Source organism: Scedosporium apiospermum, assembly GCF_000732125.1.
Source record: "Scedosporium apiospermum strain IHEM 14462 chromosome Unknown SEQ_SAPIO_0086, whole genome shotgun sequence".
NCBI lineage: Eukaryota > Fungi > Ascomycota > Sordariomycetes > Microascales > Microascaceae > Scedosporium > Scedosporium apiospermum.
Window position 1 is genome coordinate 610,629 of NW_015971787.1, and position 18,337 is coordinate 628,965.

The following is an 18,337-nucleotide window of genomic DNA, read 5'->3' on the forward strand; positions in this document are numbered from 1 at the left end:
CTTCATGTAGGAATATAAACCTCTCCCAAATCTGGTCATCGTTGAGTTTTCACTTCCTTTTTCAGAACTAAGCATTGCCTCGGCGGGGGCAAGCAAAGTGAGTGAGGTGAGTAATGGTGAATGTCTCCGCGACTACAGCCGACCAAACAACCATTGTTTGGCCCGATCATCTGGCTGATAAACCGACTCGACGGCTTCACTGCATCGCTCAACCCTGTTACCTCCTAACAAGCGAATCTACGTGCTCCCTCCCACCTCCCACCCAATCATCCCAACACAGACTCAACATAGCAGTATGCCTTCCTGGGCCCAATTCTCTTCCATCCAACCCCAATCTCGGCAAGCCCTCCCTCTCCAGCCCGGCCCCCTCACTCGCTCTCTTTCCTATGGGAAGCACCTGTTGCCACCTGATCACTCCCTCCAACTGAAACCCCAGCCTCTTCGCCGCATTGACGCTTGCAACATTGCTCGCGTTCGCCTGCCACTGCACCCTCCTAAGCCCCAACCCCCCATCCTCGACGCTGTCCAAGCAGTAATGCAATAATAAAGCGTTGGCGTGCGTGCCCACAAACGTCCGTTGGAATCTACTAATCAGCAACTGCCCGAGATCAACGGTGGCACGCTCGGGCTGGCTGACCAAACCGCAGAGACCCGCGAAAGTGCCGTCGGTGACTTCAATGGCAGTCATCTCGCCAGTGCCTGAGTCCTTGCGAGTGACGGTACCGGCCTTCAGGATGATGGCTAAGAGCAGCTCGCTGGTATTATTGCGGGAGGTCTCGTTGTACCAGCATATGTATTCAGCGGCGTCAGCGAAGGGACCGTAAGTAAGCCAGTCGTATACGTGTGGGTTGCGGTTTGCATCTTGGACGTAGGCCCCGGCCCATTCCTCGAGGTTGTCCTAGAATGGGTGTGAGTTCTCGTTGTAGTTTATCCGGGTATATTGGTTTCCTGAAGCGCACCTCTAGAGGAACTAGCTTGAGTCGATCATTCTGTAGACGCTCCAGGTCAATGGGCAGGTTGAAATTCGAAGTCATGGTTCGGGGCTAGTTGTCCTGGTCAGTGCCCATGGAGTGGCCTGAAAGAAACCAACGTGCATGCGTCAAGCCCAGCATCGCACCAGCAACCACGAACACGCTTCACGCTATTTCAGACATAGCTAAGGCCCGCCAGCGTGCCATTCCGTCCCGATGAAAGGCTCCGTATGGTGAGCAACTGATTGCCCTGGCGGTTCAAGAGTCAAGACTTACATGAAAAAAAAAACAGTCGCAGGGCCCAGTTTTGTGATTGAGTGTGTGCTTTCGACGTTGGGTATTTTGATTTCGGCAGAGGTGGATTCTCAAGCTTCTTCTTGCGAAAGATAGCAGAGGGAGCCTTCTGAATGAACCTGTTCCATGACGACCAGGGGATAAATTACCAACATCAACGCAACTCTCCATGAAGATAATGTCACGTGAGACAAACAACAAGAGGACCATCTGGCCCAACGCAAGGACGGTTGCAACTTTCGAAAATAAAGGCAGGTTCCACGATTGTTCCGAGTCAAGTTGCACCTATCACACCTTTTCTTGTAGCCTGGCTAAGTTCGCGTGGGTGATATATGCACTTGTGCCTTAAGTGAGACATTATCCAGGAGAAACGAGGGAGCAGCGTAACTTCTACCAGCGAAAGTTATATCACGGCAATCTCAAATTTCCATTCCAGTATGATCGAGAAAGGAATCGATTTTCCGAAACGAGGATAACGGATCGCGATATTATTATCTATAATGTTATTATCTAACTGTTAATAGCCCTATCTATGCTGAGTACAATGCGTCAACGAAACGGAACCATCAAGTTTCGTCTCCTCGTCCTGGGTCGGCTCTCTGCCTCTTCTAACCGGGTGTTGGAAGTATCCACCTCTATCTTCTATTCCTGCAATCTATGACAGGCGGCTATGGGAGCGTTGAATGGATATTGCCGTAGCGAAGGCATTACCTTTGCTGCTCTTTACGTTTTTGGATATTTTGGAGACACGGTGCATGGAAAATCTCCCCGGTCACTGCCAACTGAGTGGTCCTGATGGCCACCAAGAGCCAGAAAGACACCACCAGCAGGGAAAGGATCTTGACGAAGAGTTAGCATCATTTCCCCACAGCCAATAACTAGGATGAGTAGAACTAACCGCAGTAGTTATCTTGAAAAAGCCACTGTCAAGATTCTTCGCCAGCGACCCGGTGCATGTTGCCAAGACGCCGAGGGGAAAGGTAAATCCCCACCAGCCCATGTTGAACGGAAACTTCTTCATCGTGGCTATTGTAATAAAGGCAAGCGTCATCCAAGCCACGCCAAAGCCCCACATCATGACAGCTAAGAAGACTCCGCAGGTGTATAGAGTTTCTGCTGCTCGAGCTGCGCCATTGTCAATGACCCCAAAGGTAGTGGTCCCAGGAAGTACCTTGGCTGCTACCTTTCCCAGCTCCTGAATACCGAAGCCACCTTGGCCCAATGGACCGATTGGGAGAAAGACAGACACAACGACTTCCTTCGGGGGGATTGAGTGTACCGTCAGCCTGTGGAAATACAAGGCCAGAACGCAGCCGGTAAAGAATTCGCCGATTCCCCAGAGGATGTAGGAGGTGATGAGGGTCATGATGGCATGATCGGTACTTGGGAGGACTTCGGCCACGATACCACCCGAGGCAGATGCGACAATGGAAGGGACAATCGGAAGAAGAAGCGCAGCAGTGATGTTCTCGAGATTTGGCCGATGACGGTGCATGACGATGAATGGCATGCTGATGCAAGTGGCAAGCGACAACCATACATCAACCCACCAGAGCACCCAGGCGGTGTAGATAAGCCACTCTCCCCAGTGCGAGCAAGCAAGGACCATCATGTTGATGATGGCTGCCGTTCGGTCAGCCGAGCTGGTTTGGCATCAAGAATGAACTCGAAACCGAAGATAAGAAGGAAAAGGGAAAAAAAAAAAAAAAAAAAAAAGAAAAAAGAAAAAAGAAAAAAGAAAAAAGAAAAAACTCACTCGCAAAGGCCATGGGGAAACATCCCAGGAACAGAGACTGAGCCGGGTGCGCAATCATCACGCACCAGATTTCGGGGTACACAACATAGCGTATTACCGTCAATGCTAGGAAGATGGTGAACAGTAAGACGTTGAGACCGAAACAAATATACGAGATGTACCGCAGCCATTGGGCATTATACGGGAACTCGTGCAAAAGAATCGATGTGATTCCGGTCCCCATGTTCACAGCAAACCATCTGCAAGTTCAACGGCGTGCTATTAGAAAACGGTTCCCTCTAGAAACAACAGAGCTATACGTACGACGGTGTGAAATTCCGTACAATCTTCCGCCAGCCTATGCTTTGCTTGCAGGGCTTGGTTTCTCCTTGATACGCGGCATCCGGGCAACATGGCGTCTTCCCGTGGGCAACGCAAGGCTGCGTTAATATAGTTGACATTGCAAATGTAACTGATGCATGCGTCCTTCAGGTCCAGAGTCTTGGGTGTTGAGATCAGTAATCACGAAATCCGTCCAGCAACGTCACCTTGACCCTTTTATGATCCTTGTTTAGCTCGTACGGGCCAACTTTGTTCCGGCGGTTGGTGGTGCCGAGCGGATCATCGGGATGCAAAGAAATGAGCTAACTCGGCACGCTAAACCAAGAACGACTAGGCTCACGCGATTCAAGAAGAAATATGGGTCATTGAATGGACGTCTGACCAGAAATCAGGAGGAAAAGGCGAGCTGCCTGTTGTGGTTGACTCACCGATGGCTCCCGCTGGTCTCCGCCATCAACAGTTTTTTTATCTTCAGCGAGTAAAATGGAGATTTCAGGATCCAGCATGTGCATCAAGATGAAGAACAAGACGATGAAGATGCCAATTTACCCTCTTCCCGGTCACTTTAACTTTTACTCATCCGCCATGTCATCAAGCAAAGAAACGGACAAACTCTCGGTGGAGAAGGAGCAACATGCAACTTCTTGATAGACATAGCCGCCGTCGCCATCCTTTCTTTCTGAGAAAGGCGCCGGTATCCACGCTCCCAGCTCAAGGGCAAGAACTTGTGCTGTTCCTCCATAGCCTCTTAGAGTTAGTGTTTGCAGTCTATTAATCTGGTGTTGTTATCGATCTGTTGATAATAAGTGACTCTTCTGCATGTTGAAACCACGGGCGCACGAAGGGAGGGTTTATCGGCACTTCCAATGTATCCCCGGGCTATCCCGCCGTGGAACCAAATACTGCCGGAAATTTAATTCTGGTGGCTCATTGGAGATATAGATAATCAATCAATCTACACCAACTCGGGTAAATGGGAGTAGCCACTCATGACAACCCATTCACATCTTTTACTCTAAAAGGCTAATGTGATGCGTCGTGGGGTAGGAGATCAGCCTCTTCCACCACCAGAATGCTGTAGGCTTTCGTGGATGGCTATATATTCCTAGGCAAATGCATGCTACCGACGCACCTCATCATCTGCCAGAACTCGCGTTTACCGGGTTTCTGGAACGTCCATGACTTCCGGAACAGGAAACGGACTTGTTTGCTCCGCGGTCTTCGAAGCCTCAGTTCAGATCCACTCCTGTGGTCAGAAAATTGGCATGGAGAAAAGGAAAACAACACAAACAACACAATAGAATGCTGGAATAGACTTGTCCACAAAGTGAAATATATAGAGGTGGATCTCCTCTTACTTCTCTACTGGAAACTTCCCTTTTCCTACATCTACGCTTGCGCAAAACGTTGCGATTTCAAGCCCTCTATCAACCTCATACGTTGCCCACGCCGCGCGTTGTCATCCGAATCCATTCAGTCTAGCACGATGAAGATCTCGACACTCTGTCTGGTCGCCGGCCTCAGTCACCTAGCCTATGCACATACAATCTTTTGTCAGCTAGAATCCGAGGGCACAACCTACCGTAGGAATAATTTCTTCTAACCCCTGGGAGCCAACCCATTACTTACCGTTACAATAGCTGTCGGCCATGGAATCCGCGTCCCGACTTACGACGGTGTATGACTCCTTTGTTTCGATTCTATTTTGGATTCTAAAGACACTCATGCCTAGATTAGCCCCAAACCAACGTCGGCGCAGCGACCATGGCATGCAACGGACCACCAAACCCCACGCGTCCTTCGGATAAGATCATCCCTGTCAAAGCTGGTAGCAATGTCACTGCCATTTGGAGACATACTTTGGAATGTGAGGAAGTGATACTGGGTATTTCTGACTTCTTTTTCGCTCTTGACTGACGGCATGTCCAGCTGGACCTGCCGACGTGATGGACCCCGGCCACAAGGTTCGCACAATCTCACTAAATCACTTGGTCACATCTCAAGCTCATATTAATTGCTGTAGGGCCCGACGATGGCATATTTGCGAAAGGTTTCCGATGCAAAGACTGACACTGGCGTCGGTGACGGCTGGCATGTCTCCCTATTCGCTCTAGTTGCTAAGTCGTAGTACGAAACTGACGCTTCTTATTGGAATAGGTTCAAGATTTCTGGTATTGGCTACAACTCCGGGACTTGGGGAACAGACATCGTGATCAACAACCAAGGCAAGCAGGTGATCCATATCCCTGAATGTCTTGAAGACGGGCAATACCTTCTCAGAGCCGAGATGCTCGCCCTGCATGGAGCTCGGTCTCCGAGCGGCGCACAGTTTTACGTGAGTCCGTCGATAAATGACGATCCTTTAGTTTGTGACGGGCAGCGGAAGCTAATCAGCACCTGCGGAACACTAGATGGAATGTGCCCAGATTGAGGTAACGGGCGGCACGGGCACCGCAAAGCCTCAGACTTACAGCATCCCCGGAATATACAAGGTATTGTCAATGATCTTTCTCAATAGCTTCAGGGCCGTTCTGTTGCAGTTCTAATGAGGAGTCAGGCCAACGACCCTGGCGTCATGATCGACATTTACAACACCAACTTGAATCAAAAAGCGTACACTGTTCCTGGTAAGTCTTTGTTCTCTATGAATCAATTGAAAAACTGTTTGCTAACCATATCACAGGACCGGATGCCTTCACCTGCTAGAGTGAGCATGTCGACTCGGGAAAGCGAAACATAGATAGCAGCTATCCTCACCACGCACCAACTGTGCGAGGCTTTCATGCAGGAATTCTAACTCGGCAGACAATCAGGGTGGTTAAGTAGGCACTGACGTTTGTTCGGCTGGGGAAGTTGGATGAGGTCTCTCAAATGATGGTTTGCCCTCGGTTGATGGTCTAGCGCTGTCCATGGATTACTGTTCTCCAGCATTTGATATAACTAGCGCGATCATGACAAACACCGACATCATTTCCGTGGAGAATGATCCCGTTTACATAGTTCATATGGTTGTCATCATGGTAAACGTTATACTCCTGTAAAGTCCGGGCTACCCAAAGCACCAGGAAGCCCCGCACACAAAGAAAGCATCTGCAACATTTTATCGGAATTCCACCCCGAGGTTGATATGAACTAGAACATGTAATCTTCCAACCCTACGTGAATGAATGAGGACAAGGACTTCAGACGCAGATACCCTATTTCAAGTTCGGCCAAAAGCTCAGCCAACATTAGATTCCCGTACTAGCCGCGGACACACTTCCCTTCCTGGGGTCTACGCTGGGCATCGAAATTGGGCAGAAGAGGTTGGCCTCCCGCATCTCAACATTTTCATCCCCACTCCGACCTGACGTGTTTATTGTCTTTCGCGAGCGCTATTGGTGTTATTCACGGAGACGATATGGAGAAAAACATCTGCTGTAGGGATCCCACGCCTGAAATTGCTGCAAGAGGCGGAAGGTGGCGCTGGTGCCCGAGGAACATCGCAAATATTGGTCACTCTGCCTTGTTTTGGCTATGTTGTCGATCGGCCATTTTTCTCTCTCATTTTTTTCCCCCATCCTTTTCATAATGCTTGAAGTCGCTCGATTCTTCGCTCCGCCCACGGAAGGTGTTTCGTTCCGGTCTCCGCGTGTTCGATACCGACATCGACCCCTAACTTAACTACCATGCTGTTTGTTGCCGAGTATGAATTTACGAGAGTTGTAACTGCCTTTCAAACTAGCAAAGCTAAGTAGGTGCCGTTGGAGGCTCACGGCGACCCGCCGACCTAGGATCGAGGATAGACGAGCTTTCACCAAGGGGCTGGCGCCCGCATGTGCTAAATGCTAGGCGGGATTCGAGCTAGCAAACCTGCCTGACACTCTAGTTCGAAGAACTGGCGGTCAAGCTCCTCTGTGCAAGTAGCCGGGTGAACCTCCCCCCCAACCCCCCAAGTCGCGATGCCAACAAGGTGCATGCGAGAGCCTGAAGCGGCATACAATGGCAGATAATCTAGCCAATGACACCCCCCGATGGCAGGCAAGCCCATCACGCCCGCTGGTCATTTGCTTCCAAAGTTGAGTGGTCACTGGTGGTGCAGGTATGTGGCGTGATGACTCCAAAAGTTGTCGAGATATCCCTCTTTTGTCAACTCGCATCATTTGAGCCACAACTGGGAGCGTGTCGAATGGATAACTAGCAGGAGACTCCAATAAAACGGAGACCGAAGCGTATCTAGAGGGGGTCAACTTGAGCTCATACCCCCATCACACCTTCAGCTGAACACGACTCAGGGAACGACGAGTTACAACGCCATAGTACAACAATGTAAGAAGGCATAAAGGTAAAGCTTTATGACACGGATCATCTTCCATGATGCCGTGCCCCACTGCTGGCATTTCGTACTGTACAGTACACGGTCCCTCCATTTATTAACATGAATCCGTTGCACGTCGTCTAGGTCGGATTGGCACCTCGCTGCAGATTAGAGTAGTCTCACAACAAGTCCGTGCAGTGGAGCCAGTCTCCTGCGAGTGACTGCTGTTGTGTAACTTAAAATCGCTGATTGGGCGAGAAGGAAGCCCAAAGGAAATGAGAAGAGGAAACGGGGACCGGAAGGGCTTCAATACCTAAAGCGTTTGGGTCCCCCCCTCTTAGGCCCAACTCTGATTTCACCCCGACTCTCTCATCACCACCAGTTCTGATCGACGAGAGTTGCAGCAACCGATCCTTACCAAAGCCTCTAGTCCTACCACGACTACACAATGGCAAGAAAGAAATCCTCCAAAAGAAAGAAGAACACATCTGAGGCAATCTCCTCGTTCATATATCCGACACTCCACCACAGCGTCTGCGACGCAGTCTCAGGCTCGATGCCCATACCCTGGTTCAACGAAATACCCGACGACAAAACGTACGACAACGAATACTCGACCAACATCATGGGAAGATTCCAATGCATCAACAATAACTGCTCCGGAACTGGCTGGCGTAGTAAGATGATAGGGATTGTGATTAGAGGGTACACCGACAACGGGTACAACGCCGTTGTATTCAACCAGCGGTGCAAGTCATGCAACTGGCTCGGCTGGCCGACACTTGACAAAGAGTCGTATGTCGATAGGGTTGCCTATCGGCTGAAAAAATGGGCGGGCGTCCAGGTCGAGCGGCCCTTCTACCACGAAAAGCCTGGCCTGCCTCATGAAGAAGACTTTTGCGAAGGGTGCAGGCGCGGCTACTGTCGGCGAGGGGGTTCTCGGGGGCGTTGCTGATGACAAGCGGCACTTCCAGAGACTCTCGGTAGCATAGCTTCGGAGAACATGGGCTTAATACCTTTTTTTGGGCAGTCTTACACGCCGGCACTCCCGCTGTACGATATCTCCGCTCCAATGTCGGACTAAATTATTACGTTAATTACATCACTTGGTATTACTTGGTGCAATCTTCTACATCCTTACCTAGTTCAACTCCGGCCCATAATGGCTCTCATCGGTCTCCTTCTAGGACATGGAACATCGGAACCCGCCCGCCCGGCACCACCCTGCCGCTCGGCTGGTCGGGCCACTGTCCAGTGGCTACGAAGCGAGGAGCAGTCGTATTATTCGATAATCAACAACATTGAAATTCCCACCAGCAGGGTAGGATCTCTTCCAGGTATTCATTCTATTTTCAATGGGAAACGCCCTCTCCATCTCCGTCATCTTATCTCCTTCTCAGTCACAAGCCAGCGAAAACTTGCTCTCACAGTGTTAGCAATGACAGATAGTGCGATGTCAAAGCCCTGCCAGTGTCAAACCACGTTAAACCAAGGCCGCACTACGCTCTTTGCGGAAGATATATCCTTCACGGTGAGCGATGCACCGCGCGTAAGTACCTTCAGAAGCAGACACCCGGCGATAATGGGTTAACATTGGTCTGCCTTCCAGTCTGACTGTCGCAGTGGTAGGAAATATGGAGTCTACCACCTTCCGCACTAGTACGGCGAGGTTCAAATTTCCCGAATATGGCGAAGACACCCGACCCCTGAACGGCAGATCTCTATGTCGACGTTCTGGTTGTAGAAGGCATGGTAAGTCGGTCGAAACCCCGACCGTACACTTGGATTGTCTCGCCGTTATTTGCTGCCGATATAAAATCTCGTCAGATGATGCCCTATGGGTTTACACTACGTGGCGAACCCCATGGAAATTAACCCCCAGCTCCTGGCTGGATGTAGGGGATATCATGCCGGATTTCTTCTCGGCCGACAGCCTTGGTATCGAGCGCATGAGGTTGCTGCCTCCGGAGCTGGTTCGCATGATCTACGAGTACTCGTCCACAAGCGCATTTTGGCGTTGCAGTGCGGCGGTCGGTAATGTCGCTCGAATCTTATATTCCCTTGGCCAGATGACCTCTTAGTTCCTTTGTCCACGATCTCGACATAGCAACGTGAATGTCCGCCTGTAGTCGAGGAAACTTCTAGTCTCCTCCCAGTCATGCATTTGACACTTGACACCTACGGGATAAGGCAGATTGAGAGGCTTTCGATGGAACCTCAATTTGATCAACATCAAACCGACCGCCTCGCGTTCACCATCCTGGAAGACATGCCAGGTGCTACTGCACTCTTCAAAGTAGTCAACCCCATCATATTAACATACGATATGCGTTCTGACTTTGTCTTAGTTCGGGACTTTACAATTAGAGCTGCCGCCGAGATGCAACTGGCTATCAATATGGAACACACCTTCGCCTCCCAAGTAGTGTCTCTTGTCTACATACTCCATCCAGACGAGATATTTCCGTACAATTGAGCTCCGCCGCACGACCGGATTCACTTTCTTCTTCTTTGTGGGCAAGATCTACGGCCTCCACGCTCATGCAGACACTGCTCCATGTGGTACGACAACGTACTCTCAACTCCGCCGTCAACATCAACAACTTGCTCTTTGGGTGTATGTGCCCACGCCACCCATTGGTCCCATCATTGCTGTTGGTATCCCAAACATGCAACCCAATCCGTACCAATATAACATGTGCCTGTTTGTAAGTTTCCTCGATTGACTGCAACCAGGCTGCTTTTAGAGGGCACCCAATCTAATCCTATTTAGTTTCGCTTCAGACTTGCCGGCGATGTCTTCATCGGTTTCGGCCCTGCACAGAAAACCAAAGAGAACATCAAATTTCAAGTGAGGTCGTCACCATCCGCATTGATCCACCATGTAACCGAGGTGTGGCCCGTCTGCGCAATCGGAGCGTACAGTGAAAGTAATGACGGCAGAGCAAACAACCTAATGCCACTCCCACCTCATTTCGGATATAAGCAGAAGCCATTTTTTGCTGCATGCTCCTCCTCGGCCCCTCTGGAGAACGTCCACAGTGCCGGCGCCTACTATGATGATCAAACCGGATTCTATATGGGCATCCTGCTAGAGTACGAGAACGGATCGCAGCGGACGGTTGGCCAGTGCTGAATAAACGTTCATCCTGTCGAGCGTTGTACCAAGCCAATGCGTATTTGTCGCCTTATCAAAGTTTACTCGCTGCCTGGGTGTGTCGGGAAATTTGCAGCAACAGCAGTCGAGATCACAAGTAGTATTAGATGTGAACACAGCAGAGAGCGGGATGACTGGACTTCCCGCAACCACGTCAAATCGGATGGAGCTCTCTGACGCTTGTTCCATTCGGCTACCATTCTAAACATCCCCTGGCCGAAGCACTAGGTCCTCGTGGGGGGTGTTTCAGAATTAATTCGTAACCTTTTTCCAACATGAAACTAGTGGCGAAGGGAAGTTAATTCAAGGTTCATCCTTAACCTTTCCAAAGACGAAAACTTTTCATCTCGGCCTTCGTATAGGCTTTGGCATCTGGCCAAATGCTTCGCAAGATCGCCTTGTAACAGTTAGGTTCTTTCAAACACTCTTCGCCATGAAGCCGCTCCTCCCGCCGCAATTCTGTGACGCAGAACTCTCCTTCACGCCCCGGTCTTGTGTCCTTGACCCGGAGCCAACCGGACCCCAAGCACGACTCGACAACGGAGAAATCGTCGTCCAAAGCCTCGTCAGTTTGAAATTCATCTATCCCCTGTGTGTTAAGCATGATAACCCGGGGTGACCTGTGCAGGGAAAGACAATCCATAATGTCGCTCGCGAGGTCGGCGTCTACAGCGGCATTGATGAATGGATCTCGGAAACAATGGGCGGGGAGAGGAAGAGCCCCGGCGTCGTCGTCATCGTCGTCGTAATCCTCCTGCCGTACCGGTCTGGAGCAGTCAAGAAATAAGCTTACGGAATCTAGATGACGCATCTCGCCTATCGCACGGTAAATTCGGGCTTCCTCCTCGTCGCTGTGGGTTCGCGGGGTGAGAAGTTCGAGGTCTTCAACATTGGGACATCCCTGGCTTAATGCCTCGACCCGACTGCTCGTGAGGACGAAGATGTCTCCGTATCCGTATCCTCGCCCTGGGTTGAGGCTAAGCCTGCGCAAAGAGCGGCCATGAGTATGGATGGCGGCATTAAAGGCCTCGGCGGAAAAGGCGCCGCTAAGCTTTAACTGTGTAAGCGGAGGCATTGACGCCAGGACTTCCGCGACAACGTGGTAAAACTGCTCAGGCCTTTCACCCATGGTCTGGTTCAGTAACATCACAAGACATTCTAGTGACTTGAAGGCACCAGCCTTGCAGATCTCGGCCAGGGCTTCCAGAGCAGCGAAGCGTATAGCTCTAGAACGCAAGTGAAGCGAGCGGAGGACTGTGAAGTCGATATGGTGGTGCCAATTCATGATGGTCAGGGAGGATATTATTCCGCTCCCGCTAAAAGCCAACGTCTCTAGGCATCCTTTGCTAGCTTGCGAATCGGAGTCGACGGAATTGCTGGGGAAGAAACCCGGCCAGGCGAGATTAGGCGGGGAAAGATCATCAGGCCGCATGCCCGGTGGACTCCAATGTATCGACACGGATTTAAGATTTGGCGAAACTCCAGCCGCCATGCGCAAGATGGCCTCATGATTGAAACCCCACAAGCTCACTCCATCATCACTCGTCCAAGAATCTCTAGCTCGGATGCTGGTTAAGCAGGGCGAAGAAGCAAGGAGGTACTCGTCGGCGTCAATGTCCTGACGCGCAGATCTGTCATGAAATAAACTGCGTAAACTGAATGAATGAACGTGTAGGCGGGGTTTCTGCGGATGGCTGTGCAAAGCCGCGAGGAAAGAGGGAAGAATCTGGTTTTCGCAGGTGTACACAACCTCTTTCAGGTGAGGAAACTTGGCGATGAAGCTGACAAGGGGCGACCACTCCTTCTCATGCTTCACTTTCTCTTCTTCCGTGAGCACGGCCTCAGCGAAGCGGAAGAACGTTGGCTTGAGGAAATCGCGGTGGCCCCAGAAACTACCGTCGTCTTCCCACAGCCCATTATCGGTATCGTAGATGCTAGGGTACAGTTGCTCCGACCACGACCTAGGGCGATCCAGCCCGCGTTGGGGCATGTACCCGTCTATCCTCAGCTGTCGAACGTATTCCGCATTCCCACTAACTTGGAAAATTTCCCTCCAGTCCTCGAGGTCACGGCGAAGCTTTGCAGCATCCTGCACCTTGAGGCGGATCGAGCGGAGGCGGAATCTTAGGGTTTCATGAGAAAGCTCCGCACTGGTCAGAGATAACGCGAACAATCCGCGCCGCCCGATCTTGTCTGTAGCCAAGAGTCCGCATATCTCCCCTAAAATACCGGAGGGGAGACTCTCTAGAGTAGAAAGCGGTGGTGGAGAAGCCATGAGAGGGCAGGAGGCAGTAGATCAACCGGCACCATGCAGAAGTTGTGGTTGTTTATCCCAACGAGACTCGGAGGTGAGGAGCTAAGAGGATGAACCTCACGTGGCTAGACTCGATTGGGATCAAAGAAGTACGACAGTGAGCCAATCTTAAGGCCGATTTGAGCGCCACCGATTCCTCAAGTCGCTACTGCACTGATGCTGGAACGAGAAGAGCAGCACCTTGTCGATTGCTTCTTCTTCGCTGCGTTTTGTTCCATCCCGGCCATCTACTCTTCCATCTCTAGTCTTGACCACTGGATGCAATTCCAGCAGGCTCATGAGGAGGCAGATTGTGAATCGCCCACGCAACTCGAGAGGGCAATCCGGATTTCAATTCATCCAAAATTCGATCTGACTAATGACTTGTGTGCGAAATAAAATCAGCCAATCGAAGAGGATCGAGCACCTGCATGATGTTGCAAAGATGGTGCACACAGCCCCAGCTGAAATATGGGCTCAGGCAGCATACGAATCTCTCCTCGCATCTCCTTCATCTAATCGTACCTCAGCCGCCATGAGGGCATCCTAAAGTGAAAATAAGCCTTTATCCGATTTCTACGTTTGACTAGACGACAATGGCAGAGGCAGCCGGGTTGGCTCTCGGTGTTGCAGGCATCATCGCCTCGTTCAAGGGCACAGTCGACCTCTTTAACCTCCTCGCGGATGCATGCAACCAGGGACGAGAACACAGAATACTCGAGACAAAACTAGATGTTGAGAAAATGCTCCTCCTTCGGTGGGCCGACGGGTTGAATCTCCTGAGCGACGATTACGATCGGAGACTCGACGACACAAATATGCAGGTTCTCGTCGTCAGGATCCTGTCATCCATAGCAGAACTCTTGACCAGTGAACCGAACTTGAGGTGTCTGTATGGACTAGCAGAAGCGCCTACCGAGAGCAGCATGGCAGTGGAGCCAGTCTACAGCCAGCGTCGCTGTGATCGCTTCCTTCAAAGATACCAGGCTCTCTCACTCCAGGTTCCGATTCGCCATAAGCCAACGATACCAATACATCGACGAATTCGCTGGGTCGTTCGTGATAGGGAGGAATTTGGAAAACTAGTTGGAGAGTTGGAAAATTTCCGGGTCAAACTGAATGAACTCGTGCCTATTCCCAACGGTTCATGCTTTAACAGGATGATGGACGATGAAGATGTCCGGTATGTCAAGGGCTTGCCAAAACTAAATATGCTCCTAGACGCCTCTAGGGGCTCTCAGAATAGCATTGCCGAATCAGCGCAACAAGCCATCACAAAGACTCTGGGGGATCGGATTCTTGCAACACTTTGGTTCCGGAGGATTGACGAGCGGAGAGAGTCCATCTCAGAGGCCCATTTTCAGACCTTGCAATGGGTTTTTGAACCCCCAACTCTCGACTACCCATGGGATGACCTCGTAGAGTGGTTATCACATGAGACCGGGATCTATTGGGTATCCGGGAAGGCTGGGAGCGGGAAGTCCACACTCATGAAGCACATCTACTCTACTCAACGGACGCACGACCTCCTCAAGGAGTGGGCTGGCGAAGAACCTATCCACGTAGGGCATTTCTTTTTCATGACCCTTGGAACGGCCGATCAAAAAACCCAGGAAGGTTTGGCAAGGACCCTCCTTTATCAGATCCTTTCCTTCAACCCATCGCTTATCCCCGAGGCACTCCCCAATATGTGGAGAGAGCTCTACAATAACATGCACAAGGATGAATGCGCAATCGAGCTCCCTTCCCTCGCAGAGATAAAATATGCCTTCCGGATCATCTCCAATAGCACCGAGCGCCTTGGTAAAGTGTGTTTGTTTGTTGATGGTCTGGACGAATTCAACGGTGACCTCGCCAGCGGTATTGCTTTTATTAAAAGCCTTACCGTTAACAGCAGCATAAAAGCCATCGTATCCAGCCGACCTATCCCCGCTTGTGTGGCTGCCTTCGACGGCCTGCCAACACTCGCGCTCCATGATTTGAATCTAGGGGATATCGCTTCATACGTATATGACACAGTTGGAAGTCACGACTACTTGAGAACGCTCATCGCTAGAAACGGAGAAGAGGGTGACAGCATCATCACGGATATCATTGCCAAATCGTCAGGTGTGTTTCTCTGGGTCATTTTGGCGTGTAGGGCGCTCCTGAGTGGTTTCGCCGACCACGATCGGCTGCCAGAACTTCGTCGGCGTGTAGACGAACTCCCACCGGAGCTGGAAGACATGTTCCAGCATATGCTTTATAAAATCAACGAGCGTCACCGTGAAGAAGGATCACGATTGCTGCGGCTATGCTACATGCATCAAAAGGCTCCTTGGCCAGATGCGACTAAGGATATCTATGCACTTGGCATCGCAATGATCTGTTTCAATTCAATCGCCTTAACGACTCAGAGAAAGAAGACCTCTACGCGGAAATGCAAGGGAGGCTAAGAAGCCGATGCGGGGGTTTGCTTGAGCTGGATCATAAGACTCCACCCAAGACCGACGAGCCTATAGATCCAGCATTTGAGTCGAACCCGAGGCCGAGGATTCTGTTCATGCACCGGACTGTATTTGAATTCCTTAACGATCAGAAAGTGCAAATCTTGCGTGCCTGAAAATCCGAGAGTCACAGTTCGACGTCTCAACGTTGCTGGCTCACTATAACCTCCATCTCGCGATCCAAGACCCGACTGCGAGACGCAATCCTAGAAACCACAGCGGATTCGCCGCTTTTATCTGGGACGGGCTGCGTTGGGCCCTACAGCAGGGTGGTGAGTCGTTCTTTTCGAAGTTGCGCAAGTTCCTCGCCCACGAGAACGCGACGCGTCGGGATCCAACCGCGTCAAGCCGAGCCAGACCTTCTCGCACAACTTCGGCGCAATTGTTCTCCAAGGAACTGCTGGGTCGGTCTGAGATGCTTTCGCTGGATCGCACTTTGATTTCATCTCACAATCATAAAGCAGAGAAATGGACTCGGAAACAAACATTGTCAAAATCGGATTGAAGCGAAATAGGGATGGGTGCCCTGTCAGGCCGTTGGGGGCATGTCTTCAGTGTAGAATGATGGGGGTGCGGGTAAGTTAGCGCATGAGGAGATGCTTTCCGTCCAACGGCTGCTTCACTCGTTGCTCTAAGGCTAACAATGAACAGTGCAATGCTCCAGACTATCTCGCGGTATGCGAGGCTTGCTTGAAATCTAGAATTCCATGTGTTAGGTATAATCTACTGAAGCTAAATCCTTTCTATGAGGATCAGGGCAAGTAAGATCCACCCGATCCTTCTGAGCTCGCTTACTTATTGTACGTGGGATGCACTTAGACTCGGAAAAGCCGCGGTCGGTCGGGTCGCAATGGGCGCAACCAGGCTCAGGACAAAAGGGCCTAATCTGTGACTCCCTCTTGGGCCTATGCCAACGAAGCAAAATTTGGCAGAACTTTCCGTTGATGGGTTCGCAGAAAGCACGGGCACGGGGCTTTACACGACAGAGTGGCTCTTTCCCGGTGCCAAACGCCACCACCGATGGTTTTTCTGCTCTTTTTAACGCGGACGTCGTCACTGTGCTTTTTCTCGGTGTCTTGCTTGGGATAAAGACCGCCTTGGCGGAGGGAGATTACCCCTTCTATTGCCCCGATCCAGAGGTTAAGCTGTTTCGGTCAAAAGTCTGCTGGGACTTTTTGAAACGAGTGAACGACATCGTTAGAAGCTCCGAGAGGGACACGCATCATCTCCAGCGAGATGCGAGCGCCGTATTTGAAGTTCTCGAAGAACGCAGGGTCTTATTCGAAAATAGACAAGCCCTCGTATTGTTCGACTAAGGGAGCTGGCTACATGCCTAGACTTCTTTAACGCATATTGGCTCGCACGTTTTTGCCGAAGACGCTAACGTGGAGCCTTCACGAGGTGTGAGATGGTTCCCCAGAACCTCGCTGGAGAAATTAGGAAGGTCAAAAACTCCTCAAGCTCTGTTCAACCATTCACTTTTCAACAACTCCGCTGCGCTCTTCCGTTCTTCTGGCCGAACCTTCAACATTCCGCGAAGCAGACTCAGAAACTCCTCCCGCTCCCGTCTTTTGTCCAATTCTTCCCCACGCATTGACTCAGGGCAGTACAAGTCAATTAGCTCATCCAAAGGCTCGCTTATACCTTCTTCAACGACATCTGGAAGAAGCTCGCCAGAGTCTGTGACGAAGCCCGCTCGGTTGGGCCACAGGGCGAGCAGGTCTGGAGGCAAGGGGCCGAGAATCTCTGTGATTCCCTGAAGATGCTCATCATCTTGTTCTTCGCGTGTTGCAAAGCCATCGATGGAAAGTAAATTACGACGAGTCACGAGTTGATAGATCTGAGTTTGCTTTTCTTAGAGCACTGGAGCCTAATAATGTGGATGTGCAAATAGACCTACCACGCATCCCAGACCCCAAATATCAACCGCCGTCCCCGATAGGGATAGGCCAAGAAGGAGCTCTGGCGGCCGCAGCGCAACGGGAAAGGCGTGAAAGCCATCGTTGACATTTTCAATCGTTGAGGCTGTGGGGGGCCGTTAACATCGTCGAAGGGGTGTCTGGTGGAGGGGAGATCAACGGGGGGTAACGAGGGCATTTACCTGCTCCAAAATCTCCAATAATGAGTCGAAAATCACGGCGTGGTGACGATGGTGGGATAGGAGCATCCAGTGGCCGTGGTTCAACTGTATACTTCGGAGATGTGCTATCGAGACGTTTGCCATCGATCCTTTTTAAATAATATATATCGCAGACGTCCTTCTTGACATTCTGGACCAAGTTCTGGGGGGGTTGGGAATCTAGAAACCTCTCAGGAAGTGCAAAAAAAACATTGCCTGGCTGGAGATCTGTAGATTAGGTTGATATCGTTTTATCCAAGTTTATAGTAGGAGTGACCAAGGATATCGATGCAACTCACCTCGATGTACAATACCCTTCTCGTGGATGAAAGCTAAACCTTGAATCATCTGCTTCACAGCCTCACGGAGGAAAACCAACTGATCTGGCGCCTCCACGAAGGTAAGGTAGTGCTCAAGTGTTCTGCCCATTGGTTCGAGGACAAGGACTTGATGGGTTCCATTTGTGCTCCGGCACTCGAAGGCATCAAGGAGTTGTTCGACACGTAGCCTTTCCCGTTGACATGCTGTAGACTCGTTTATGATATCTCCAGGCACGGCGAGTTGACGAAGGAATGCCACCTCCTGCTGGCCGCGTGCGCCGATGGCTGCGCAAATCTTCAGTGCGACGTACCGCTTCGCTCTA

At 50.9% G+C, this 18,337-nt stretch overlaps 2 protein-coding genes and 2 pseudogenes across 2 annotated transcripts; 2 read left to right on the forward strand and 2 right to left on the reverse strand.

The window, feature by feature from the left end:
• Positions 1 to 217: 217 nt before the first annotated feature.
• On the reverse strand, positions 218 to 3,244 carry SAPIO_CDS2412 (uncharacterized protein; the record flags this gene model as incomplete). The annotated part of the gene is made up of 5 exons (XM_016785440.1): positions 218 to 898; positions 960 to 1,043; positions 2,042 to 2,104; positions 2,164 to 2,888; positions 3,022 to 3,244. The coding sequence occupies 5 exons, from the start codon at positions 3,242 to 3,244 to the stop codon at positions 218 to 220; spliced, it is 1,776 nt and encodes a 591-aa protein (XP_016644816.1).
• A 1,584-nt stretch (positions 3,245 to 4,828) lies between these two features.
• Positions 4,829 to 6,048, forward strand: SAPIO_CDS2413 (uncharacterized protein; the record flags this gene model as incomplete). The annotated part of the gene is made up of 8 exons (XM_016785441.1): positions 4,829 to 4,925; positions 4,983 to 5,020; positions 5,080 to 5,209; positions 5,272 to 5,306; positions 5,507 to 5,677; positions 5,754 to 5,834; positions 5,900 to 5,969; positions 6,026 to 6,048. The coding sequence occupies 8 exons, from the start codon at positions 4,829 to 4,831 to the stop codon at positions 6,046 to 6,048; spliced, it is 645 nt and encodes a 214-aa protein (XP_016644817.1).
• A 5,064-nt stretch (positions 6,049 to 11,112) lies between these two features.
• On the reverse strand, positions 11,113 to 13,071 carry SAPIO_CDS2414 (annotated as a pseudogene; the record flags this gene model as incomplete).
• Positions 13,072 to 13,685: 614 nt separating this feature from the next.
• Positions 13,686 to 15,524, forward strand: SAPIO_CDS2415 (annotated as a pseudogene; the record flags this gene model as incomplete).
• Between the last annotated feature and the right edge of the window lie 2,813 nt (positions 15,525 to 18,337).